This window comes from Elephas maximus, chromosome 9 (assembly GCF_024166365.1).
Source record: "Elephas maximus indicus isolate mEleMax1 chromosome 9, mEleMax1 primary haplotype, whole genome shotgun sequence".
NCBI classification, from domain to species: domain Eukaryota; kingdom Metazoa; phylum Chordata; class Mammalia; order Proboscidea; family Elephantidae; genus Elephas; species Elephas maximus.
This window is the reverse complement of record NC_064827.1, coordinates 64,349,956-64,377,278: the sequence shown is the minus strand read 5'-3', so window position 1 is coordinate 64,377,278 and position 27,323 is coordinate 64,349,956. Positions and strand designations below refer to the sequence as shown.

The 27,323-nt window shown below is 43.0% G+C and overlaps 1 protein-coding gene across 7 annotated transcripts in view; it reads left to right on the top strand.

Annotated features, from left to right (window-relative positions):
• Positions 1-27,323, top strand: part of TNC (tenascin C) — a 99,411-nt gene that overhangs the window by 61,074 nt on the left and 11,014 nt on the right. For 3 of the 7 annotated variants that reach the window (XM_049895124.1, XM_049895122.1, XM_049895121.1), the window contains 10 exons: positions 70-342; positions 2,794-3,069; positions 6,863-7,135; positions 8,694-8,966; positions 14,743-14,865; positions 16,945-17,088; positions 19,919-20,038; positions 22,269-22,412; positions 23,188-23,318; positions 25,447-25,579. In XM_049895124.1, coding sequence (XP_049751081.1) covers positions 70-342; positions 2,794-3,069; positions 6,863-7,135; positions 8,694-8,966; positions 14,743-14,865; positions 16,945-17,088; positions 19,919-20,038; positions 22,269-22,412; positions 23,188-23,318; positions 25,447-25,579 — 1,890 coding nt within the window. The remainder of the gene's footprint in view (positions 1-69; positions 343-2,793; positions 3,070-6,862; positions 7,136-8,693; positions 8,967-14,742; positions 14,866-16,944; positions 17,089-19,918; positions 20,039-22,268; positions 22,413-23,187; positions 23,319-25,446; positions 25,580-27,323) is intronic. The other 4 variants (XM_049895125.1, XM_049895123.1, XM_049895126.1 and 1 more) reach the window with 2 other exon arrangements.

Below are 27,323 nucleotides of genomic sequence, written 5' to 3'. Positions count from 1 at the left end.
TGTTTTGATTTTGACCCTATAATTTGTTTTAAATTGACCCCCTTTCATATTTGTTTCTTCTTTCTTTAGTAGCTGAACCTCTGCTTAGCCACCTCACTATCTCAAATGTGACCTGGGACAGTGTGTCTATCTCCTGGAAGGCTCAGGAATCCTCCTTTGATAGCTTTCTTGTAGAAGTTAGGAATTCTGACCACCCCCAGGAGACGGTGGTGTACTCTGTGCCTGGGGTGTCTCGCAGCTGTGTCATCACCAACCTCAAAGCTTCCTCTAATTACACTGCCCACCTCCATGGGCTGATTGGCGGGCAGCACGCTCAGACCCTGATGGTCCAAGCAACCACAGGTATTTCCATTATGGCTTGTTTACACTCTGTTGAACTTCAGCATTCCAGAAATCACCCGCTACCCAGTTTTCATCCTCACAGTCCCTCTGGATCCTTCTTGGATTTGGTAGAACCATCCAAATCAGGGCTTTAAAGCTTTCAAATAACTCTCACCCCAAATTAAGGAAGTTCAGTGTCAGCCTCTTTTTTCCTAAATATCCACTCACATCTGGATTGCTCTGTTTGTTTGTATATCATTAACCTGACTTGCTTTGGTCGAATTTCTAAATCATCCTTTCATCTAATCTTGAATAATCTTTTCCAATACCGCCATTATCATCTGCCTGTGGTCTTTTTAATCAAGAGTTGCCTATGTCCTGTTCAAAGTGATGTATGCACGTCACACTTTGTTCCTTGTTCAGAATGATCTACTCTCTCTTTCTCTCTAGCAGGATCTTAAATCATGTAACGTTGGCGCTCCTAACATGCTAAGAAGAGACTCTAAAACACACTCAAGCAACTACATGGGTCTCATCTTGTTCTTGAGACTTTTATTTGTCCGGATTCCCTCAAAACGGACTTCTCTTTTTTGATGTTTCCTCTGTCAAGCATGTTTTGTCACCCATTGGTATCTGTCACATAGTGTCCAAATCTTACTGGCATCCATCATCTTGTCCAAATCTTGGTGCATGTGGTGAACACTCAGAGCATTACATTTTTTTCAATGTCTGTCTTTCCTAGAATCAGACAGCATGTCAAGGAATTGTTTTAAAGAATTAGCAGAGGCAGGAGAAGAATGTCCCTTGCTTGTATGGCACACTAACCATACACTAACTACCTTTTTTTTCCTGAGTTTTTTCTTACGCCCCACTTTTCAGCTTTTTTGCATCTTTTGCAAAGATAGCTGGAGATCAAGGTGACCTCAAGACCTTAGGTCTTATTCTGCACGGCTAATGTGTTGGCACTGCCAGTCTCTGTCTGATAGCATGGGAAGAGTCCTAACATGTATCCTTAATTTGGGAGATTATTTCTAAAGCAAAATGTAGAGAAAGAGCTAACAGATTTTCACTTGGAGGATTTTATCTTTGGTGTGGTTAGGGTATTTTGCCAATCTTTTTGCTGAAAACCGTAGCAGCATTAGCTTCTCAAACTAATTGCAAAGTAGGAAATCCAACGCCATGGCACATGGCTATGCTTTGCTTCTGAGTCAGATTCTTTCATCCTTAGAGACTTTGTGACATCAAATTATGCTGTAAATTGTCCTTTTAAAGTTGACTCAAATGAGTCCCTTCTTTCATCTGAATATTAAAGCTGAAGAAAAAGAATACCCAAGTCCTTGGGAAAAATATGGCTTTTTCCCAGGACTGAATCCTGATCCTAGTATCCCAATCCTCCTGGATTGTTGCCTCTTTCTAAAATGCAGACTGGTTCGAATTCATTTTGTTACTATGATGTCATAAATAAGCATTTTGGAGGCTACTTCCATATACATGTTAGTTGAAACTAACTCTATGGGCCCGCTACATTAAATGAGTTGCTGTCATCACTGATAGTCTGAACTTTAAGAGAGAAGAGAACTATAACCTCAGTAGAACCATTCATCTTTCCAAATTATCCAATAAGTGAATTTCCTAATCAAGAAACACAATGCCTAATCTCCAGTTTTCGTTTAACTTGTGCCTCCACCAGGATTTTTTCTTTTTTTTAATGGAAGCCGTCTTCACCTTTAAAGTATTTAGGGTGATATATAGATTTTCCTATAGTCCATATACCTTTGGGTTTCTAAATACTCCAGAGAATTTCTCTTGTATGAATATCAGCCTTTAATTTGTGCAACTCAAATAAATCAAAAGATGACTAAGTACGGAAAACTCAAAATAGCATTTTCTAAAGTATGTTCAGTGGAACACCAGTTCCTTGAGATGTTCAAAGAACACTTCTCAGAAAAAGGCATCCATTGATCAATATGTTTATTAAATATTGGATTAGACAAACTTAAATAGATCTCTTCCCAGAGCCAGCCTTTTAGAGTCCTTAAAATACTAATATGCTTTGTGAATCTTTAAGGTGAGATACAGTATACAGTGTTTACCTTACATACGTCAGAATGAGGTTATCTTTTCTTGGAATATCTTACAGGGCCAGTGCCCCACTACAAACTTTGGGAAATGTAGCCTTAATACCCTTTACATTAGTCTTACCAATATAATGGCTAGTTTGCATTGTTCATACATAACTAGCAAATGGTCATGTGTATACTTAAAAGCACACCAATCCGTGCCTTCAGAGAAGGCAATTTATCCTCTAACGTTATAAACAATGCTGGTGTAGACACAGCCTAATATACTACCTTTGCTCCAAATATTTGGAGGGATTGATGTTTTTGTGTTCTGTAGCTACATTCCAGAGAATTCCTGCTTCCTCTAATAATGCCTCTCTCTTTCTCTCTGCCCATGTTCCTTCCCCTTCAGAGCCAGAGCCACAGTTGGGCACTCTAATCCTTAGCAACGTTACTCCCAACAGCTTCAACGTGTCATGGACCACGAAAGCTGGGCCTTTTGCAAAGATTGTTATCAATGTTAGTGATTCTCACTCGCTGCTTGAGTCTCAGCAACTCACAGTCTCAGGAGATGCACGACATGTTCACGTCATGGGCTTGGTGGAGAACACTGGCTATGATGTTAGCGTGGCAGGGAGCACCTGGGCTGGGCACACCACCAGGCCCCTCGCTGCCTTTGTCATGACAGGTACTCACTCAAAGGCTCTTGGTTATCTATTTAGAATTTTCACACAGGGAAAAGGGAAGAAGGTTGATAGGCATTCTGAAAGGGAAAATTAACTGAAAATACAGTCTTTGCTCCATGTGTAGACTTCTAAGTGAAGAAAAAGCAGTGACTTTTGCTAAGAAGTCTTTTTTAGTCCCTCTTAGGAAGTGTTCTCAACAGCTGTATAAAGTTTTCAATGATTTCTGTGCTTGGTTTTATAGGTTATTTGATCCAAAGTTTGGAGATTCTGGATAAATAGTGCATTCTAAGTTAGTAGAGACCTAGAATGGAAAGTTTTTCCGTAAACCTCATGCTAAGTAACTCAGTCCCTAGACTATTGTTCCCAGAAATATAATACCCTATATTTAAAAAATATTTCTTCCTCAAGTAGTTATCTACAACAGATTAATGAAGGTTCAAAGTAGGATGGCAGATGAATCCTAAGTTTAATTAAGCATCACCCCATTCATTGAACTTGACTTCTGACTACACTTTGAATTACATAAAGAAGTGGTTCCATTTTCTTTCCTTAGATGATCCTAAATCAATGGCAAAGGTTGCGAAGTTGTCAATTTACCAAATCTCTTGCTTGAACAAACTCAGAAATTATTTAGAAGTCTCTTGCCTTCCACGATAGTAATTTCAGAGGACTGATATTGCTGTTTGATTTTCACATTGAACCAGATCTCTCCCAGGTTCTAGCTTTGCTATAAATAAGAAGAAAGCCCTGTCAACCTAATTTCAAAAAATCAGACTTTGAAAACCCAGTGGAGCCCGGTTTGACTCTGACACACATGGGGTTGCCATGAGTTAGAATTGACTTGACAGCAATTGCTTTACAGTAAGTGCAATTAAATATTTAATTGGAAATGGCATGGAGTCCTGGAAGAGTAAGGATTGTGAGATTAGGCTTGTGTGGTTTCTAATCCCCTCCCACCACTTTTTAGCTACATAATATTGGCAAATCTCTTAACTTCTTTGAACCCCAATTTTCTTATGTATGAAGAGAGGTTACCTACAGGTACATCTTGCAGCCTTGTCTCAGGAATTAAATGTATATGATGAAATTTACCTGGCTCCCAGGAGCCCTACTGGCACGTTAGTTAAGGCTTTGCCTGCTTAACTGAAAGACTGGCAGTTCGAACCCACCCAGCGGCTTTGTAGGAGAAAGACCTGGCAATCTGCTTCCATAAAGATTACAGCCTAGCAAACCCTATGGGGCAGTTCTACTCTGTCATATGGGGTCGCTGTGAGTCAAATCTACTCAAGGGCACCTAACAACAAAAATAACAGGTCCATTCTGCTATCTCCCAACAGTGTGAGGAAAGCTGTGTTCTTGAAAATAACCTACAAGCCTAGCTGGAAACAGAAGGCCTGTGCTATCACCACTTTCCTGTTATTTTTAAGAGAACATTGGGCATGTTTTAATGTAAACTTAAAAAGTAGTTCTTTTTCCTGTCCAGTTATCTAATATAAATTGAATTGTTCAGATCAGTCTCCAAATGTAGGAAATGGTAATTTCTCAGGCAGAAAAAAAGAGTAACCATGAGGTGAGAATCTCACTTCCCAGGAGGAGAAGAATGACCCTGAATCCCACCAGCCCATACTTGTAGTCTCTTGCATGACCTTACACAGAATAGAGAGAAGAAAGGGACCCTGGGAGAGCCCAGGCTTTAGGAAACCAAGATCCAGTTACAGCATTGTGGTAGCTAATCCATGATGTGAAAAGACTTTGCATTTTAAAAAAAAAAAAAAAAAAGCTGAACAAGAGAGATTATAAATAACAAGCCCTTGATTTATTAATCAACCTGAACGCCCTTATTTTGATCGGAATTCGCTGCTTTGGTGGAGTGGAGGTGCCAAGAGGCCAGCTGTTAAAGAGAGGTGCCACTTATCTAAACAAACCTCGTAACAGAAATTTAGACCCTTGTCTCTCAGATAAAGAAGCCTGTTTGTACAGTATATGTAATTTCATCTTTGCCTTTGATAGAGTTGTGATTCTTTGGAGATCTTTATAGAGGGAAATAATGCCTCAAAATAAACACCAAGTGTTTCAAAATAAGTACAGGATGTCCAAACCACAGCGAAATTGAAATCACTGTTTAGGGGATGGGAAATCCTGGTGGCATAGTGGTTAAGTGCCATGACTGCTAATCAAAGGGTTGGCAGTTCGAATTAGCCAGGTGCTCCTCAGAAACTCTATGGGGCAGTTCTACTCCGTCCTATAGGGTCGCTATGAGTCGGAATCAACTCGACCGCACTGGGTTTGGTTTGGTTTTTGTTTGTTTGTTTGTTTAGGGGATGAGGGCATTCATTCACTTGTTCATTCAGTCACCAAACGCTTTTTTTAAAAACATTTTTCTTTACATCCCATGGATTAGACTCTGGGCATTAGTGTAAGGTCATTTACCTCTTTGAAAATTTCCATTAAGCTGCAATAGAAACACAGGCTGTAAACTGTACGCAGCTGAAGTAACCTTGGCCCTGGAATTTCTGTCCCCATGTCCCCTCTGATTTTAAAAAAAATACATTCACCATTACCGTGTTTCGTTTTACCTTCTTTACTAATACTGTTTAATCCTCAGGATCTGCCAACACTAGTAAAAAAAAAAAAAAAAATTTTTTTTTTTTTTTTTTTTTTAGTGGGGCCTATTGATTAGACATTGGCTTGAGGTGTGGAAAGAACATTGAACATGGAGTCAGAAGACCAGGCTGGATCTCAGCTTAACCACTTAGTAGATGTGTGGTCTTGGATAAGTCATTTGACCTCTCTGTTTCCTGTCATTGTGGGAAAGGGGTAGGAGAATAGCAATATCCACTACCCTATAGGATCACTATGAGTTGAAATAGACTCAGTGGCAACTGGTTTGGGTTTTTTTGTTTGTTTGTTTACAGTGTCATTATGAGGGTTAAATAGGATAATGGATGTGAAGCCTTGACAACTAAGAAGTATTAAGAGAAACTTAGCTAATATAAGCTTACTCTTTTTAGGAACCCCAATACATGAAAAGACCCCTTGGTATCTGAGAAATAGGAGTACTTGGCGAATGAATAGGATGCTTGGTGAATGAATAAACAAATAATGATGATAGAATTTACTGAAGATCCAGATATACCCCTGTCTCCTAACTTTATCCAGGAAAACAAGCAGCAAAAGAATTAACGAATTTCAGCATACCTTACTGGGACATAGCTATAAGTTGTTGATTTTTGATATATAATAAATTTTATCACCTTCCCTTTTTATACGTCAGCTTGTGAGGATGTGTATGACTAACTGGCCTACTCAGCTTGATTCAAAATGTGAACTAAAAATGGGATAGAAGCATATGAAGGGTACCAAAAAGAAAGTATAATTGCAAACAAAGCTGATTTGTTTCAAGACCAAAAAATGATTGGAACTAGAGAAATAGGTCCAAACCCAATACAAGAGAACTTATTTGAATAGGGAGAAATTTGTGGTCTTTGACATTAGACCTAGCTAAAAACCTGACTCCATCACATACTAACTCTGTGACTTTGGCCAAGTCAGTTAATCACTTTGAAACTCAGTTTTCTCATCTGTAAAATGGAAATAACCTTTTTCATAGGCTTGTTATGAAAACTACACAAGATAACACCATCTGACACCTGACAGGCTCTTGCTAAATATTCATTTTCTAAGCATATAACACATTTAATGATTGATCGGGTATCAATGTTCTTGGAGACTTGTGCTATCCTGGCAGAGTCATTGCTGCTAACTTGAGTTATTTTCACCCCTCCCTTCTTTCAGAGGCCCTGCCCCTTCTGGAAAACCTAACCATTTCCGACATTAATCCCTACGGGTTCACAGTTTCCTGGATGGCATCGGAGAATGCCTTTGACAGCTTCCTAGTAACGGTGGTGGATTCTGGGAAGCTGCTGGACCCCCAGGAATTCACACTTTCAGGAACCCAGAGGAAGCTGGAGCTTAGAGGCCTCATAACTGGCATTGGCTATGAGGTTATGGTCTCTGGCTTCACACAAGGGCACCAAACCAAGCCCTTGAGGGCTGAGATTGTTACAGGTATTTCAATTCAAGTGAGCCATTTTCTCCTCTTCCTGGTCTCCTTCCATGTAATCTGTCTACCAGATCATCATGATTTTAACATCCTTGTCCATACCCCCTATTTAATCCACAGACGTGGCCTCTTCTTTTGTGTTCCCTCCACACTGTCCCTTGTCTTATGTATCTAATGAGCACTCACCCTCTCCCATCTCAGACGTGAGAAGGTCGAAATGTTTCCACTTGGTGTCTCAAATCCTTTAGAAGATGTCTTGTCCATAGCTTTTACGTGCTTACTCCATATCACCCTCCCTTGTGTTCATCCTGGCTGGTCCCCAGCTGCATTTCAGCCTTCTCAAAAGAAATATGCAAATGAGTATATTTCAAAAACTTATTGAAAGCACTTGCCATCTGGAAGTCTTGACTATGATATTGATAAACTTATCAATGGGCTCATCATTGGAGATCAAATGTGGACTTAATATGCTGGTAAACACTGATATCAGAGAGAATCTTAACACAGACTAAATCCATAATTTTCTCAAGACTAATGATTCTTAAAGAAATATAACATTAACAACTTCAACAGTCAAAACTCTCTGTTTCCAAAAGTCTTTCTAGAGATTACTAGCTCCATAGAATGTTCAAGGGTCCTACTTGCTAAATAAGTTCCATTCTCAAATAAGTTTTGGAAACACTGAGTTAAGCAAAGTTAAACAGGACTCTTGACTACAAGGCTTTTCAGAACATCCTAATGTGCATTGTGTGTCTCCAAGAGGGACTTTTCCAGGTTGTATTTCCCAAACTTATTTGACATGGCTACCTTTTAAGGAAGAAGAGTTGTTTGCTCTGAGCACTCTTTGGGAAACTCAGCTCTAAATTTACTTTAACATTGAGTTGTGTCTAGTTAAGGTAATCTGAAACGTTGGGTCCAGAATATGTAGCACAAGAGGTTTCAAGCCTCAATTCTAACATCTGAACACTTATCTAATGGTGAAGAAAGGGGGGAAAAGGGAGAAAGTCAAGAGAAGAGCCTTCTTTAGTAGCTGTCTTTAGTAGAGCTCCAAGAACAAAGAACCATAACATTTTAAAAGCCATTTTGCTCAGGCTCCAGGGAAATATAATCAGCAGCGTCATTAAGGGCAGCTGTAAAGATCGTTAATGCTGGTTTATTTGTCTTTTCAAAAAGAAGGGAAAAAGGTCTCAGGGAGGATGGGCACTCAGCCACTGGAAGACAGAGAGCAAATGTAAACAAGTTACTAGCTTTGAACTTGTTTAATAATGCATGGGAGGGGCCAATCCTGGGTCCAGATGTGGATTTATAGAAGTGCTTTTAGACAAAACTCACATATGGAAGCAAACACTTGGCTTGGATCAAATGTGTCAACTCATCTTTCTCCTCTCCTAGCTCTCCTAGACTTGTTAATGTTGAATTGTTCTATTTTCGGTATCTCAGGACACTTCTATCTCTGAGAGCCCGGGTATCACTGCATACTGATAGCCCCACTGGGCAGAAGATTGCACTGCTGGTGAATGATGTTCTCTTTCCTCCTTCTTCCGCCATTTTCTCCCCCTCTAGAAGCCGAGCCAGAAGTTGACAACCTTCTGGTTTCAGATGCCACCCCAGATGGTTTCCGTCTGTCCTGGACAGCTGATGATGGAGTCTTCGAAACTTTTGTTCTCAAAATCAGAGATACCAAAAAGCAATCTGAGCCACTGGAAATAACCCTCCTTGCCCCCGAACGTACCAGGGACATAACCGGTCTCAGAGAGGCCACTGAATATGAAATTGAACTCTATGGAATAAGCAGTGGAAGGCGATCCCAGCCAGTCAATGCTATAGCAACAACAGGTACAGTAATTAAACAGGAGAGAACAAAGAAAAGTCATGACTTGGGATCTCCTGCTCGAAGGGCTGGGTAACTACAAGAGCTTTGGATCCAGACAGCTTGGGTTCAGATCCTAGCTCTTTCAATCATAAACCAGGAGACCCTGGGCAATTTGTTTATATCTTTTTACAAAAAGAGAATGATGCTTTAGCTCACAGGGTTGCAAGGATAAAATTAAATAATTCATGTAAAGCACATAGCAAAGGGCCCAACCCATAGCAAGGGCACAGCAAATAAGAGCTATTTGCATTTTCATTATTATCATTAATATGTCATCATCATTTAAATCATCACATTTGTTTATTCCAAAGACCCGTCCTTCTACCTATTATCCCATCATATTTTATCCAGGGGTACACTTCCTTGTTCTTTGGTCCAACGTTCTAACCATAACCTGCAGGGAAAATGGACAGTGGTACCATCACCTATACAGTTAATATTTATAAAATGCTACATGTGAATAATCAGTACTGTGATCCATGAAGGAAAAGGCAGGATGTAGCTCAGTCTCTTCCGTTAGCACATGAAGAATCTGAGGTCCAGAAAGGTGAAGTGACTTGGTTAAGGTCACATGACTAGACTGGGAGTAGATCTCAAACAGCCAACTTATTTTAATAGTACTAATAAGCACAGATAACCAATGAATATATGTCCTTGCCATCTTTGGCAGGTATGAAGCACAAGCCAAAAAAAAAAAAACCCCAAACCCATTGCCTTTGAGTTGATTCCAACTAATAGCGACCCTATAGGACAGAGTAGAACTGCCCCATATGGTTTCCAAGGTGCAGCTGGTGGATTGGAACTGCTGACCTTTTATTTAGCCCCAAAATCTTAACTACTGCGCCACCAGGGCCTTGCACAAGATTAGCCAAAATTCCACTTTGGCTAGAAATGGTTATTTTAATGTGTCAAGTTTCAGAACCTAACGAGCTCCAAGAAGCCACTTGTAGAAGTCATAATATTTGTAGCTGAGCAAATGCCGCTAGGCAGGCACTAATTGAGCCAGAGGAGAAGCCCTGTTCCTTGTTAGCAGGGACACCCCATCCCTGGGACTCGGGCCCTCAGCTCCACCTCCCTGTGGCCACCCATAAAACAACTCCAGATCAGAGGAAGAGCCTGATTTTGACCTTAGTTTATAAACAGCGCTTTTCAAAGTTTATTTCTGATCACTGATTTTGTTTTGTTGGTTTTTTCCCCCCAGAGGCCCTGCAGTTTTAAAGCAAAAAAGAGAATAAATAATCATAAGATTTTTCTTTTTCTTTTTTTAAGAACAAAAGCGATGAAAAAAGAAAAGGCAGGCCCTGCTCTTTTGGAAAGCTTTCTCTTTGATTTCCTTCTCTGGGGCTCTGTATTTCACAGCCAAAGAGAATGTGTGTGTGTGTGTGTGCGTGTGTGTGTGTGTTCATGTGGGTGCCTGCACGCGTACACTCAAGTGTACTAGGAAGAGGATGGGTGACTCCAGCAAAGCAGAAGTCTGATTTACACCTTCACTTCATCATCACCTTTATGAAGTTTCCCTTTCGTTTTTCATTCTTTCTCTGCTTTTCTCTTTTCTCCTTTGCACAGTTTTAGACTCTTCCCTGTGATGACCTATTCCTCTTTGTCCCAAAAAGGAGCTGCTTCGGCTCTTCCTCTCCCTTCAAGACCCTGCTCTCTGAGCACAGGCTGCAGCCCTGAGTGCCCTGGGCAGTTGGAAGCAGTATAGCCTAGTGGTTATGTGTGCAGCCTCAGGGCAGATCCTTGGAATCTAATTTTGACTCTGCCTCCTACCATCTGTGTGACCTCAAGCGACTCTCTTTTCCCCTTTGAGCTTCCATTCCCTCATCTATAAAACGGACCTTACCTCAAAGGTCAGCCAGGAGGGTTAACTTAGATCATAAATGTCAAGTAGTTAGCAGAATTTGCTTCTCCATAGTAAGAATATTAGCTATTATTATGTTGGGTTATTTAATGTAAATTTTATTTTTAATGGCCCACTTGGTTCAAAATCAATTTTAAAAAGAATATACCATAAAGTCTTTATTCTACTGAGTCCCTGCCACCAGTTTGCCTGTTCAGAGGCAACCAAAGTCCCCAATTTCTTGTGTATTCTTCCCAAAACATGGTATATATGTTGGCAAAATTAGATATAGATTTATATTCTTTTTTACCTTTTTTTTTTTTGCACAGTCATTAACATATTACCCATTACTCTACATTTCGCTTCATTTTTAATTATTATTAGAGCTTGGAGGTGATCTTATAAATAGCTTCTTTTTTTTTTTTTTTTGCCATTGCCAAATGATGGACACTTAGGTTATTATTTTTATTGTTCCCTTTGTCTGTCAATCCCTGCATTTGCAATGGCTCCTCTTCTCCTCTGTGGTTTGAGCCATTTCTTTGCAATAGTCTTGGTCTCTCTTTGGGAGGCTCAGAGTTGCCAGGAACTTCTTTTGCCTCCAAAGAATTCAATGCCAGCATGCCTCTGTGAACCATCTGAAGGGTCCCCCAAATAGACAGAAAATAGGAAAAAAATTCCAACAACAAAGTAAGATGACTCTGTCATTCTCTTCTGGTGTTTCCTACAGCCCATCTGATCCGAACTCCTTGCTGTCAAGTAGATTCTGACTCACAGCGACCCTATAAGACAGAGTAGAGCTGCCCCATAGGGTTTCCAAGGAGGGCATGGTAGATTTGAACTGCCTACCTTTTGGTTAGCAACTGTAGCTCTTAACCACTACGCCACCAGGATTTCCATAGCCCACCTAGGGGTCTAGAAAGAGTAGCCAGAAATGCTTTCTTAAGCTTCCCCCATCCTCACACCCAGACACACATTACTGGTGCTATCTTCCATCCCAAAATCAATGCTGGTGAGGCCCTTCTTCTAATTTCCAGGATGTGCCCCCTCCCTGCCCTGCCTTTCCCCTCCAAGTCTCAGCTCAGTTCCAGTTCAGATCCACTAGAGACCACACACCACAGAGTCACAATGGCATTGTGCCCAGGGGCCCTGGCCAGTAGGTTTGCAAAGACACTTGTTTGCCAATCCTTTTCCTTCTGAACCAGCCTCTTTGTGCTTGGTGCCTCTGGCTCTGATTCACACGTTTTCCCCCAAGAAGCATAAAGACAATAACCACCAACTGTACAGCACATACTTGATGCCACGTAGAGCAAAGTACTGACACACTTTACCTCACTGAATCTCCATGACCTAGCCAGATAAGGTGAGTACCACATTCAGGCCCATCTCACAGATGCAGAAACTGAGACCCAAGGGGTAGAAGTGTCTGCAGTTAGTAAGGCCAGAAGTGGTATTCAAACCCAGGTCAGTCTAATTCCAGAATCCCTGCTCTTAAGCCATATTGGCTACAATGGCTGTCCCCTTAGGTCAGCACAGAACCTGACACATGTTAATGTGTTTAATAAAAATATGCTGAAAGGGGAAATATATTATTTAAAATGGCCACATAATGAAAGGCATGTACTCCAGATTTTGAGGTCCCTGGGTGCTGCAAGTGGTTTGTGCTCAGCTGCTAACTGAAGGGTTGGCACTTCGAACCCATCCAGCAGTGCCATGAAAGGAAGCCCTGGCAATCTGCCTCCATAAAGATTGCAGCCAAGAAAACCCTATGAAGCAGTTCTACTCTGTCACCATGAGTCAGAATTGACTTGATAGCAAAAGGTTTGATTTTTTGGATTTTTGCTCCAGATTTTAGGAATCAACTCTTTTTGCAGAGAGCAAATAGCATCCCACTTGAACTTCCTTGAGAGTTTATAGCAACTCCAAATGTTTTCTTACTGGAGTTTTTTTGCAAATCAGCAGTCCCTTTGAGAAGAGAGACATGGGGCATTGCCTTGCATGGGTTTCCCCAACCTTCCAGTAGCTGTGATTTAGTTGTTCTGTGAGGCTCAAAGTTCAGGTTCCAATTGGCCTTCTATTCTGCTGTGAGACTGGAGACCTAGGAGCCCTATTCATGGCAGAAGGAGACAAAGAGTCTTCCACACTAGGAGGGCCTGTTGTCCAAAAAATATCACCCCCATTGACCCTGGAATTCCAACGTTAATCTGCCATTCCTTCAGGCTACACACGACTATCTTCCTGCCACCACTTTTACCACCACATGCCCCAATAACTCTTAAGGCTTATAAGAGGAGGCAGAGATGATTGCCATTTTGAGAATGAGAAGCCTGGAATCTAGAAAGGAAAGCTATGGTCACAAGATACACCTTCTAAACTATGTCAAAACATCCATCAGTGGGATTTGCCCTCAGAGTGACCCATGCTGCCAGTAAGAGAGCCCTTAGTTCTTGAGCTTACATACCTCACTGGGGTGTCTTTCTCAGCTAGCCTTATATGGATCTTTCCTGGGGGCTGCCTCAAAATCCAGGGTAGCCCACAGAAGAAAGCACCACATGGGAAAGTACAAGGAGGAAAACTGTGTTTACTGAATTCTTAGTGGGGGCCGGATGCTACCCTAGTTGTTTCACTTCCATTATCTCGTCTAAGTGTCACAACATCCCTGTGGGTAGAAATCACTTTCCCCACTGGGCAGATGGGTCAACTGAGGCTCACAGAAGTGAAGAGACGTGATCAAGCTTGCCCAACCTCTCAGTGGTATTTGGACAATTGAAATCTTCCAGGCTCCAGAGCTCTGTGGTTTCCAAAGTTTTCCATAGAGAGGGCAAAAACACAGCACCCACAGAGTCTGGGGGTGGCTACCAGGTCACAGGAGACTGTGGTAGGAGGAGATGTCTTGGATGAGAGAAAAAAGAAATGAGGGGAAAGAAACCTCCCCAAAGTGGACTGTGGGTTTCGGAACTTAATGATCAACGTGGGCTGGAGAAGGGAAAAGATGAGGAAGTGAGCTCCCTAGAGATCTGAAAATTGTTTCCTGAATTCTCTTGTTAGGCCTGGTCAGCTGAAGAGGGCAAAAATCTAAGCCAAAAACTACACAGAGAAAAGCCAAAGGAAACTGGGTTTGAGGGGAGGTATTTTTTTTTTTTAATTAAGGAGCAGAAACTGCCTCCTGGGCACAGCTTTCCCACCAGGTAGACCTAGTGTTTGTTGAGTATTTGCTTTGGTAACGGGCCTGAGGTCATGCCCTTGGCGCTGGACCTCTTTTCAATTCTGGGAAGGGGTTTGTCAAGGTTAGTTTCCATGTGAACATTGTTTCCAGCATCCCAAGGCTATGTTTGACTCTGATGCCCAGTCCTGGGACCCAGGAAGGCTACATCTCAAGAGTAGTCATTGCGGAATTGAGCCTCATTTTATTCCTCGGTAAAATGACCACAACCACATCTTCTTCAAAGAGGTTTCTATATGAGAATTAAGTAAAGAAGAATATGCGTGAAGGGACCTTATAAAGTGCAAAGAACTCTACGGTTGTCAAGTCTTGACATCATAAAAGGAACTAGAAAGCAAAGATTTGAAAATATGCTGAAAATCAAAAATAAAAAGGGCCATATTCCAGCCTGTGAGATAACTTTCCCTCATTTCCTTAGAACTCAAATGTGGTGCTAAGATTTCCCCTTGAATAAAGCCTAATAGCTACTCTACAGCACAAAGCCCCATACTGAATGAAGAACTATTGTTTCTATCAAGTTATAACATGACCACGGATCACAACATTTTCCCTTCTCAAGGCCTGGCTCAGATACAAACTCTAGAGCCTAAGTTTTCCTTGGTAAGGATTCCAGGATGAACCTCTGATGAACAAGTTCATTAACTGTTTCTGCATTTCTCTTGTGCTTTCTCCTTGATAGCCATGGGCTCTCCGAAGGAAATCATTTTCTCAGACATCACTGAAAACTCAGCCACCGTCAGCTGGAAGGCACCCACTGCCCAGGTGGAGAGCTTCCGGATTACCTATGTGCCCATTGCTGGAGGTGAGGGACTTGGAGGTGGGGAGCAGCCTAGAGGGTTTGGGTGAAATAGCAAAAGAGGCTGGTAACTCCCATCCTCCCAAACTTCACAGCCGAAGAAAACTACTTCCTTATTTTTGAAAGCACTCAGAGTGACCCCATTTGTAATATGCTATAACCTTAGGAGCCCTGGTGGCACAATGGTTAAGCACTCGACTGCTAACTGAAAGGTCTGTGGTTCGAACCCACCAGCTGCTCCTTGGGAGAAAGATGTGGCAGTCTGCTTCTGTAAAGATTTAGTCTTGGAAACCCTATGGGGCAGTTCTACCCTGTCCTATAGGGTCACTATGAGTCAGAATTCGATTCAACGGCAAGGGGTTTGGTTTTTTGGTTTGTACAAGATTGTTCGCAGAAACTACTTTGTGAATATAAGAAGATTCTAGCCTTAAGATTCTAAGAGCTTATGAGAAATAACCCATTGCCTTCGAGTCAATTCTGACTCCTAGTGACCCAACAGGACAGAGTAGAACTGTCCCATAAGGTTTCCAAGGCTGTAAACCTTTGCGGAAGCAGATTGCCACATCTTTCTCCCATGGAGCTGCTGGTGGGTTGGAACCACCAATCTTTTAGTTAACAGCTAAATGCTTAACCACCGTACCACCAGGGCTCCTCCTATGAGAAATTGCTGTTGTTAGGTGCCATCAAGTTGGTTCTGACTCATAGCAACCCTATGCACAACAGAAAAAAACATTGTGCAGTCCTGTGCCAGCCTCACAATCGTTGCTATATTTGAGCTCATTGTTGCAAGTGATGTGTCAATCCATCCCTTGAGGGTCTTCCTCTTTTTCACTGACCCTCTACCTTACCAAGCATGATGTCCTTCTCCAGGGACTGGTCCCTCCTGATAACATGTCCAACGTATGAGAAAGAGATCCGCGATAACGTTGACACACAATGACAAAATAGTCTAAGCACAATGACCTTTTCCTCTTTGAGCACACACTTATCTGAAAAGCTTGTATTGACCTGGATATGTACGAGCGCTTGCCCTTGGGTCCCCAAACCTATGGGTCTCAGTATAGGATGGAGAGTTGTGACTTAGCAGAGTTGGAGGTGCTATTTCAAAGCTTCCTTGGCCCAACATGATGTTGCTGACATAGAGATGTCTAAAAGGCTTATTCAATCTAACAACATGAGTAGAATTGAAGTGTCATGAGCAGTGCACACAGGAGCCTCACTCTGTTCCAGGCTGTCAGTCCACAGCTGGCACATTCAGTTCTGGTGCCATACTTTAAGGGCAGTGACTCAGGACCATGCTGCATGAGAAACAGGTTAAAAACCCTGGACTGTTTAGTCTGCAGAGAAGGAGACGTAGGGGCTGTGGCATTTGTTTTTCAATTGCTGAGGAGTTGTATGTAGGCCCCATGAGCTACAATAGAGACCACAGGGAGGAAGCATAGTCAAATCTGTCTAAAGACAGGTAGTGAGGTCCCTGTTATTGGAAGTGCATAAAGAGAATGTGGTTGGTAAAGTCTTCAAAGGAATACTGCATCATCTCTATGGGAAGTTTGACCAGCTGATTTGCAAGCTCCTCCACAGCCTTGAAATTCTATAGACTCTGATTTCTTAACTATAGGAGCACAAATTTGAATATGACCATCATCTTTTCTTAAATAGAATTCTTGCTAGTAACAAGAATTTCCCAGGAGGGAGTCTATATATTCCTAAGCCAGGACAATGGATTAAATAGATGAGATGTGCATTACATAGTGAGCTTCTGGTATTCTTAGCAGAAAGAAAAAATCAAATTTGCACAACATGGCAACTCCCCACTGAATGGAAATTTGCCATTTTTAGTTCACTGTGACTTCATGTTTTTTCCTCTCCTGGCTTGGTTTTTGGCATCTGCACCAATGGAAAAAAAAAGTGTACAAAAAGTAAGACCACTTCCCTTATGCCAGAGGGTAGGAGAAAATGAGAGGGCAAGAAAATTACATTGGATAAAGATATAGTTTCATTTCCAAATGGATACACCCACTCTTGGAGGCCACAGAAACTTCAGCAAGGTTCACCATTCCTGATCTTGCTTCTCCCATGTTCCAGGTACACCCTCGGTGGTCACTGTGGATGGAACCCAGACTCAGACCCGGCTGGTGAAACTCATTCCTGGAGTGGAGTACCTTGTCAACGTCATCGCCATGAAGGGGTTTGAGGAAAGCGACCCCATCTCAGGATCACTCACTACAGGTTTTGTTTTGTTTATTTTGTATTTTGCAGAGACCACTTTTGTGTGCTATGTGATTTCCCAACTTCAGCATTTTTGCTCAAGACTTTGCAGCTGGAAATAAGTTTTTATTTATGGAATCCTACTAGACTGGATTTGAAGTGCCAGAGCCTTCATTTCTGGCCCCATCCCTGGCCTTTTATGAGCTGGGTAACCTTAGGTGTATGCTCAATCTCCCTGGGCCTCAGTATTCTGAATTATTGTTGAAGAAAGAGCCCAAGTTTGTAAGTCATACTGACCTGGGTTGAAATCCCAACTCTACCACTTACTAGCTACATGAGCTCTCAGCTGTCTTTTAATTTGGGGGGTTCCAGTTGCTTGTCTATAAAATAAGTATAACCCTGTTTTCTCCACAAGGGGCATCACATGAAGCTGTATATGTAAAGCATCTGCAAATGGAAATAATTATGCACATTAGTCCATCACCTCCTTCCCTTCCTTGTCTAGTTCTCAAAGCCATTGTGAGGACCCACTGAAGCAGGTGCTTCACCTAGACATGGAATGGTTACAGCCGTAAAGTAGCTCCCCTCCATTTGGCAGCTACTATATTATATTCCAGGCACTGTTGATAAGCCCTTCAGGTCTAATCTCCATGGTTATTACCATTCCCATTTCAGAGAGGAAACAACTGAGACCTGGGAAATTAAATACCTTGGGCAAGGCAACACAACTAGTAAGTGCTGGAACTAAATGCAAACCTAGGTCAGTCCGACACTAAACCCTGTGTTCTTCTAAAATAAAGGGTTATTTTCCTATTATGACATGATTTGTACAGGGCACTGCAAAGAGGAGGAAATAATGAATTGTATTGAAGGAGAATGAAGTGGAAATTTTCTCTTCAGACAAGCTGTTACAACTAAATCTCTAAACAATTTACCCTTTGATACATGAGAAATTATCCAGTCCAGTCCATTACAGGGATCCAAAGAATGGTCCTCATAGGAAATTTTAAAAACATCCTAATAGCCTAAAAGACTTGATAATATGCAATTAAAACATCCCTCCAGGACCCAGAGTCCTGTCCACCCTGCAACACAGGCCCTTATTTCCCCAAAGAAATCTTTCATTCATGGATTCTTCATGGCAACAGATCCCAAAAGTTGAATGTAATTTCTCCCAAGGCCCAATTGTCCTCACCCGTTAAAGGAGTTTCTGTATATGCAAGATGAAACAGGAAGGAACTCGAAGGGGACCGTGTGGGCTCCCAAAATGACTCAGCTACACCCTGACTCTTGGGCCGGTCATTACATCTCTTGAGGCTCAGATGCTTCATCTCAAAAATGAGCTGATGGTAGCTGCTCTCTGTCCTCTCAGGCTGACCTGGGGAGTGATTAGTGAATGTGAAAGCAAGAGGAGAAAAGTCACTGAGGTTGGCTTCTAAGGAAGAGTTGTTGGGTTGTGGGAGTGGTCAGGTAAAAGAGGCCAGAGCTAAAAACCCTTTGCATATTCATGCCTTCTCAGTATAAGTCATCTGGAAGTCATATCTAAGACTCCAAATAAGTTAAACAGTACTATTAATAATAATGGCAGTTATTGAGAGTTTCCTCAAGCATATCATACACACACTGTCTAGTTAATCCACACAACAGCCACCATCTGACAACTGAAGAAAGAGAGGGTTAAAGAAGGGAAATAACTTTCCCAAGGGCACTAGGCAGAGAAGCCAATTGTCTTAGTCATTTAGTGCTGTTACAACAAAAAGAAGACAAACAAGTGACTTTAATGAACAGGAATTTATTTTCTCACAGTTTAGGAGGCTAGGAGTCTGAATTCAGGACACTGGCTCCCAGGGGAGGCCCTCCCTGTCTGTTCTGGGGAGAAATTCCTTTCTCAGCTTCTCCAACATTCTTCTGGGCATTCCTTGGAGATCTCCAGGTGGCATCTCTCTTCACCCCATTTATGCTTGCTTCTCTGTGCCTAATCTACTCTTTGTATATCTCAGTAATGGTTAGGTTTAAAAGACATCCTGCGCTATAAGACCTGATTAACATAACAAAGAAACCCTTATTCCCAAATAGGATTACATCCATAGGTATTAAACCCCTTGCCATCGAGTCCATTCCGACTCATAGCGACCCTATAGGACAGAGTAGAAGTGCCCCACAGGGCTTCCAAGGAGTGCCTGGTAGATTTGAACCACCGACCTTTTGGTTAGCAGCTGCAGCTCTTAACCACTACACCACCAGGGTTTCCTCCACATGTATTGGGATTAGGATTTACAACACGTATTTTGGGTAGACACAACTCAATCCATAACACCAAGGTAGAACCCGGGACCACCAGTCTTGAGAGCCTAGCTCCATATTATCTACAAGTCACCTCCTAGAGATTGCTCAAAACCCAGAAAAGCCTCGAGCAGTCTTAATTACATAAATATTCCCTGTTTCTGTAAGTTCTTTCCTTGGGGAAAATGATACGAACAATAATGATAATCTTTGTCATGAGTTTAGCCCTTTTTTCAGTTTATACACCACTTTTCCACCCATAATTTCATGTGAAAAGCAAACTAGCACTGGGGATAAGCCCAGACAGAATTATTATCCCCAGCCTGACTCCAGGTCCAGGGCTCTGAACCACCCCATGCAGCTGGCACTATGTCCCAACACGAGGAGGCCACAAGCAGTGCAGATACCAGAGTAGCTGTGGTCGCATATCCTACCCCACGACTGTCTATCTCTCCAACACGTCACTCCCATATCCTATCCCACAACTGTCTATCTCTCCAACACATCACTCCCATATCCTACCCCACGACTGTCTATCTCTCCAACACGTCACCACCTTTCTTTGCAGCTCTGGATGGTCCATCTGGCCTGGTGACGGCCAACATCACCGACTCAGAAGCGTTGGCCATGTGGCAGCCAGCCATTGCCACCGTGGACAGTTACGTCATCTCCTACACAGGGGACAGAGGTAAGGTCCTGTCCAAGGCTCTCCCCACTTTGAGGAGTGTCTGTTTTGCTGGAAAATCTTCCCGTTCTCTCTTCTCTGTTCCACATTTGGTACAGGATAATAAAAATGTGTGGGTTGGTTGGAAAAGTCAGTAATGTCCTTACGGCTCTTGAATACCAATTGCCCTCAAGTAGATTTTGACTCATGGTGACCCCATGTGTGTCGGAGGGAACTGTGCTTCACAGAGTTTCCGATGGCTAGTTTTTGAGAATTATATCACTGGGCCTTTCTTCTGAGGCACCTCTGGGTGGATTTGAACCTTTTTTTTTTAGTTTTTGAGAATTATATCACTGGGCCTTTCTTCTGAGGCACCTCTGGGTGGATTTGAACCTTTCAGTTAATAGCTGTGCATGTTAACTCTTTGTACAACCCAGGGATTCCGGCTCTTGAATACAACCTCAGAATAGACTTATGGGCTGGGGCTGGGGGTAGATGGTGGGGTAGAAGGACCTGTTCAGGGGGTAGCAAGGGAGGCCTCACCCATACTTCTCTCTTTGTTGTCCAGCTAAAGAGCATAAATATTGTAGTTACACCAAGTGAGTGAGTCTAGTAACTACTTGAAGGGAAAAAAGTACATCTCCAGCCTCCACGTATTTTTTCAGCCTCTTCCTCCTCTCCTGCTGGTCTCTCTGCCTCCCAGAGCCAGCCACCTTCTCTAGGAAGTAGCTGTCATCTCTGACAAGGAATCCAAGATCTAAACTCTTTAACAGGCAGTTTCAGGCAATGCTGGGAAGCCTGGGTTCCTCAGAGGCCACAAAGGAGACCAGTTGTAGCAAACTTGATTTTAAACAGAGAACTGATTTTTCCTCGTTTGTGCAACCACCTTAACTGATTGACTGAACAAGCAGATTAAAACTCGCTTAGGGCACCAGAAAAGCATGGCCACCAGAAAGTAAAATAAAAATAAAAGAGAGAGGAGGAATAAAGATTCCTTTTCAGTGAACAAAGCCATAATTTTGTGATGAGCTACTCTAAAAAATAAATTTACTATTTTTATTTCAAAGTCTACATAAGTTTCATATTTTATGGCTTTATCTTGTTCTACCTTCAGTGATAATACAAGAGGGTGCCATAACTTGCCTGTACCTAGGGCCTGAAAATCATGATTCAGTTCTGGCAATCACCTAAGGGAATTCTTTATGATGACAGGGCAAAGAGGTGGGGCTTGTATGAATTTATTCTTTTTACTTTTCAATTCTTAAACATTTCCTGTGAGTAAATTCTTCCAAGTCAGAGAATATGATATCTCTTGAACCCAGCACCTAAAACAAATCAGGGTATAACTCACGGGAATTATGGAAATTGTGGATACATGGCTAGCAAAGAGCCTGGTCCACACGGGCCGGTGGATAATTAGATAGAGGGACCAACTTGCCCCAGTTTGCCAGGGACCATCCCAGTTTTAGCACAGCTTCCAGACTAAGATGGACTAGGAAGAAAAGCCTGGCAACCTGCTACTGAAAATCAGCCAGTGAAAACGCTATGGATCACAACAGTCTGATCCACAACTGATCATGGGAATGACACAGGACCCTGCATCATTTTATCCCATTGTTACCAGCTAACACCACCACCACGCTGGGAAACCCTTCAGTCCTCAGCAAAGCAGACCATTAGCCACCTAGGAAATAAATGAATACACCTGGCACCATGGCTTCATTTCCACAGTTGGGTCTGATGCAGTGGGGCTGCCAAGTAGTAACCAGGCTCCCGTGTGGCTGCTGTTGCCTGATTTGTGTGATCCTTCCACTTTTTGATCTGACAAATGTTGGCAAATTATGAAAGGATGTGTGAGTAAGCAAAAGAGAGGCTGGTGATCAACAGGACAAGGTGAATTGGAATAGCCCGGGGCTTGAGGATGTTACCTGCAGCTCCCCTCCAGCTCCTTCCTGTCTCAGCTGCAAAGCTGTTCCAGCCGGTACCATGTGGAAAACATCTCCTGACCCCCAGTTCCCCTTCCTTCTGATGTGGTGCCTGGAAAAATCTAGTCTCTATATGATAAATCCTTTGTACATGAAGCGAGCACTCAAGAGAGAGAAGGGCGTATGAGTCATTGCAGAAATCAAATCTGCCTTTCCACAGGGTCACTGAAAGTTTCTGTATTAGAAGTAGGTGTGTGTGCTGTTTGCCAAGTCTGCCAGTGGTCCAGCCCATGAGAGGTAACTGCCTAGCATGTGGATTTCTTGTTTAGTGCCAGAAATTACACGCACGGTGTCCGGGAACACAGTGGAGTACGCTCTGACCGACCTCCAGCCTGCCACGGACTACACACTGAGAATCTTTGCAGAGAAAGGGCCCCAGAAGAGCTCAGTCATCACGACCAAGTTCACAACAGGTAGGGAGGCATCAAGAGCCAGAAGCCCTCCTTTCTGAGACACCCACCCACAGCCTCCATCTTAAACAGTAACCCTCCCAACTCTTCTTTCTGAAGTCAGGTTCTTGCAATGTGAGGATGCCAACAGCAGCTAAATTCACCAGTGCCCACTCACTGGAGACCTTAAGAAACACACCATTTCCTTTTGAACTGAAATGACCTTGGTCTCCCCATGGACTAGGAAAAGGTTTTAAGAGGAAGGTTTTTTAAGTAGAAAACCAGTCTCCATTGGCCCTAATCCCAAAACTCAGTATTTAATGATCCATGTTCTAGGCAAGGAAATATTTTTAAGAGATTTTTCAGGCAAGTTTTCCTAGATGCCCACTGGATTTTTATACATTGAGATCTTTTTACAAACTTCAGCAAGCAAGGAAACAGGAGAAATGTTCTCTAGGTAGGGGCGAGCATCAATATTAACATTCATCTGTCCTTTTATTTAGAAAAAAGGAAGGGCTGGTAATTGTGTTCACAGCTGTATCTTTCTCCCAAAATCCAGCCAGGACTAGTGGAGACCATGGTGGGCTCAGGAAAAGCTTGCCCTTAGGGTAAGGTGAAGCACATAGACTTCATGCCTTCACAGATTACATGGCTCAACCCTCTCCTTTACGGTTGGGGAAGGTTGTGGCCCAAGGGCAAATAGGGAAAAGACTTGAACCCAGGTCTCCTGATGCCTCGCTAGGGATTTTTGTCCTACACTTACTGATATATTTGATATTAAATGTCTTATCTTCTACAGACCTCGATTCTCCAAGAGACTTGACCGCTACTGAGGTTCAGTCAGAAACTGCCCTCCTCACCTGGCGACGCCCACGGGCACCTGTAACTGGCTACCTCCTGGTCTATGAATCTGTGGACGGGACAGTCAAGGTATCTTGAAGTACATAAACAACTCCCCAATGCTACAAGCATTTTCATAAACCCCAGAGTAGGGAAGAATTATCCCAGTGCTATTTCTCTGCCCCAAGGCAAATGGGGAGCAGTGAAAAAAAAAAAAATTAGTGGGGACTATACTACATGCCAAGGAGCCCTGGTGGTGCAGTGGTTAAAGCAACTGACTGCTAATTTAAAGGTCAGCAGTTCGAAACCCCCAGTTGCTCTGTGGGAGAAAGATGTGGCAGTCTGCTTCCATAGAGATTTACAGCCTTGGAAACTCTATAGGGTCACTGTGAGTGGGAATTGACTCTGCAGCAGTGGGTTTGATTTGGTTTGGTACTGTATGCCAGACTTTCTGAATCACATGCTGTACCCTCTCTCATTTTAACCACATTCACAGGCATCAGAGGTTAGGACTTCAACATGTCTTTTGATAAGGACACAGTTCAATTCATAATACTATCATAGCCCTTCCCCTAGGTGGTCTAACAATGAACCAACTCACTGTGTGACCTAAGGCAAATCCTTCCCTTCTCTAGGTATCAGTGTTCACATCTGTAAAATGAGAAATAGGACTCACTGATCTTTAAGTTCCCCTACTGGTCAGGCATTCTAGGATCCTGAGTTTACCGAAGCCATGAGTTTCATTCTAATTTACCCTAGTTGCCCTGGAAAGGGCTTTGCACAGCAGCTGAAAGAGCTGACAGGTAATTGGATCCCCAAGTAATTTGATCAGCCCAGCTTTGTACCTGGTAATTGATCCAAAGCCTCCCAAAGGTCGCTGGGTCTTTGATATTAAATGAGCACTCACCCCAGTTTCCTTCCCTGCATGTCCAATCCCCAGCTTTATATGTCTCACTCGGGAAAAGCCTGGTGAAGGAGAAATAGGTACTGGGAGACCGGGATGTAAGGCCATCCCCTGCCACTGACAAATTGTGAAGCTAGAACAAAACTTTTAGCCTCTCTGGGACTTAATTCCCCCGTGAGAAAAACCAAGATGACATACCTGCCCCACTCTGAGGATACGGGAGAGCTTTCTCAGGGCCCCTGAGCTCATTTTTTTTTTTTTTTTAATCCAGTCTGTTGTGTTTTCGGTCGTAGAGAGCCATGTTGTGTTTGGTTTAAGAGGAGTGTAGGTTGAATTTCAATCCCAGACACCAAGGTCACATGCTAAAAGGTGATCCCACAGGAATTGGAAGCTAGAAAGAAATTTAAAAAGAAAGAGGATCTCCTGCAAACTGAAACCAATGACCTCCTGGGGGTAGCAGCTCAGCAACCAGAAACAAGCTACCAAAGTAGTGAGCACAGGTCCCCTAGCAGCTGCACACATCTGCCTCTCCCAGATATCTCCGTTCTAGAAAGGAAACACACTGGGCCAGCTCAGACCTTCATTTTGCCGCGTCTACTGGGTTTTTTGTTTTTTTTAATTTTTTTTTTTTTACTGGGTTATTTTAGTCAACTGCTGACTCAAAAAAAAAAAAAAAAAAAAACTGAATCGGAATCATCCAGTACCTTCTTAAATACACACCTGGCCTGGTCCCTCTCCTGGCTGTTAGGATTCAGTCAGTCTGGATGGGGCACAGGCATCACATGGATTAAAAGCTTCAAAGCGGACAATGAGAGCTGTATTTGGGGGCCACTTAGCTAACTGCTCTCAAAGTCTAGACCTTTGCTCCCTGTGAGATTCATGTTGCCACCAGATGAAGCTTCTTAAAGTACAGCTGGGTTCATTCATTCACTTGTTCAAAAATCTTTTGGGACCCCCCCATTCCTTGTAATGATAAACTTCAAATTCCATAGCGTGGCATTTAAGGACCTTTGTAACCTGGCCTTCGCCCACCTCATCCACTGCTCCCCAACCTGAAACCAAGTATGGCTGAGGTAATTGCCTCCTCACCTTATTTAATTCATTCTGCATCTTCTGGCCCCAGGGCCTTTGCTCAGGATGCAACCCTCTCCAATTCTGACACCCCAGCATGGGGCCTGGCACAGCGTGGGTACTTAGTAGATTTTTGTTGAATGAATAAATGAAAGGAGGGATGAATGAATGAATGAGTGCACTGTCTACCCTGAGAATTTCTGTGAATAGAAGCTATTTTTTTTTTTCTTCTTCTGCCCATAGGAAGTAATTTTGGGTCCAGACACCACCTCCTACAACCTGGCAGAGCTGAGCCCATCCACCCACTACACAGCCAAGATCCAGGCATTGAATGGGCCCCTGAGGAGCAAGGTGATCCAGACCATCTTCACCACAAGTAAGGGGGCCCTGGGGAGTGACCAAGCCTTGAGAAACTAACCTCATGAGACTGAGTCAACCCTCCACTTCCCTGTTGACCTTGACTTTAAATTTTTCAAATACGTCTCTTAAAAGGCTCAATTCCTTGCTACTGCCTGAAAGCCCAGAGTCCCTGGGTGGCGCAAAAGGTTAAGTGCTCAACTACTAGCTGAAAGGTTGGCAGTTTGAACCCACCCAGAGGCACCTCAGAAGACAGACTTGGTGATCCAGTTTCAAAAAGTTGCAGCCTTGAAAGCCCTATGGAGCACAGTTCTACTCTGCACACATGGGGTCACCATGAGTCAGGATCCACTAACAACAACCTGAAAGCCCAAGGATGTGGATGGAGAAGGTTATAGGCACCATGGCGAAAGGAAAGAGGACTAGTAGTGAGCACAACTGGATCAATCCCCATCTTCACGACTTGCTCTGTGTAACTTAGGAAAGTTACTTTCATTTTACAAGGCTCAGTTTCTTCATCTATATAATCGGATTAGTAACCATCACTTCCTCATAAGAACCTCGTGTGGGTTAGAGGAGGTATTGGAACTCCTAACCCAGTAAGTGGTCCTTTGTCAAGGCTCATTATAAGCTCAATGTCCCTCCCCTCTCCTTCAGCACTTCAGAGGTTATAAATATCTTTTGCTTTCATTCATAAGCTTAAGCAGTGTTCCAGCCAGCTGGTACAGGGGCCAGGATTATTGTGTTTGATTTCCTGGGAGGCAAACGGAGACTCCCAGGGACTAAATGACCTGCTGAAGGCTACACTGTGAGTTAAAGTCAGAGCTAGGGTTTCAGGGTCAGAGGACATTTCCCTGCACCCTGCCACCTGGCGTCTACTGCTGATGGTAAACGTGCATATTGTTCCTTTGCTCCTTTCTTGAGGAAGGGAAGATCCGGTCTTTGGACAGCCCTGAAAGTGGGATACACTGAGTGTTCCCCAGCACTGCTTCCCTGCCTCTCACATTTCACTCAACTCTCTTTCTGCTCCCGTCTGCTTCCTCTGTGCCAGCTCTTACACCAGGTGCTAAGGGCACAAGAATACGCACCTGCCCTAAAGATGCTCTCAGTCTTAGACTGTGAAATAAGCAAGAAAACAAGTAAATAATGATAGATCTCAGGGGAGGGCTGGGAAGGTAAAGCAGAGTAGATGAGATATCAGATCAAAAAAAAAACCTGCCCTGGCTGACAGTTCTCAGGCACCTACTGAATACAGCCCCAGGTGGTCCATTTCTACCGGTGGTTTAATTTTTCCTCTCACATTGTCACACTTGGGAACGTCTTAAGCATTCTTGTTTTATCCCTCTAAGATTGCCAAGGCCCAGAGCAGTTAAATGACTTCTCCAATATCACACAGAAAGGAAGTGGCAAGTTCAGGACTAAAACCTTGGTCTCTGACTTCAGAGTCCTCTGAAGAGGCTGAGATGCAACTATAAACATGGATTAAAATGTATTTGGGGAGATCAAATATTCAAATCTTTTATCAGATTTTCAAAGCAGCCTGTACCCTAATCAAGGTCCCTGATCGACAGTGGGCCACCCCCCCTGTGTTAGAAGCCCAGGCATGCTGACCAGGACCCCTGGCGTTCAGTGGGTGCTGCGTGGCTGCTCCACAGAAGTCAATCAAGGTTGACCAGGCATATGCTGCTCAGCTCTCCTCCCACTGATATCACTGACTGCTTCCATCAATATAAGAGACGGAGATGTGTCCTTTATATGCATAA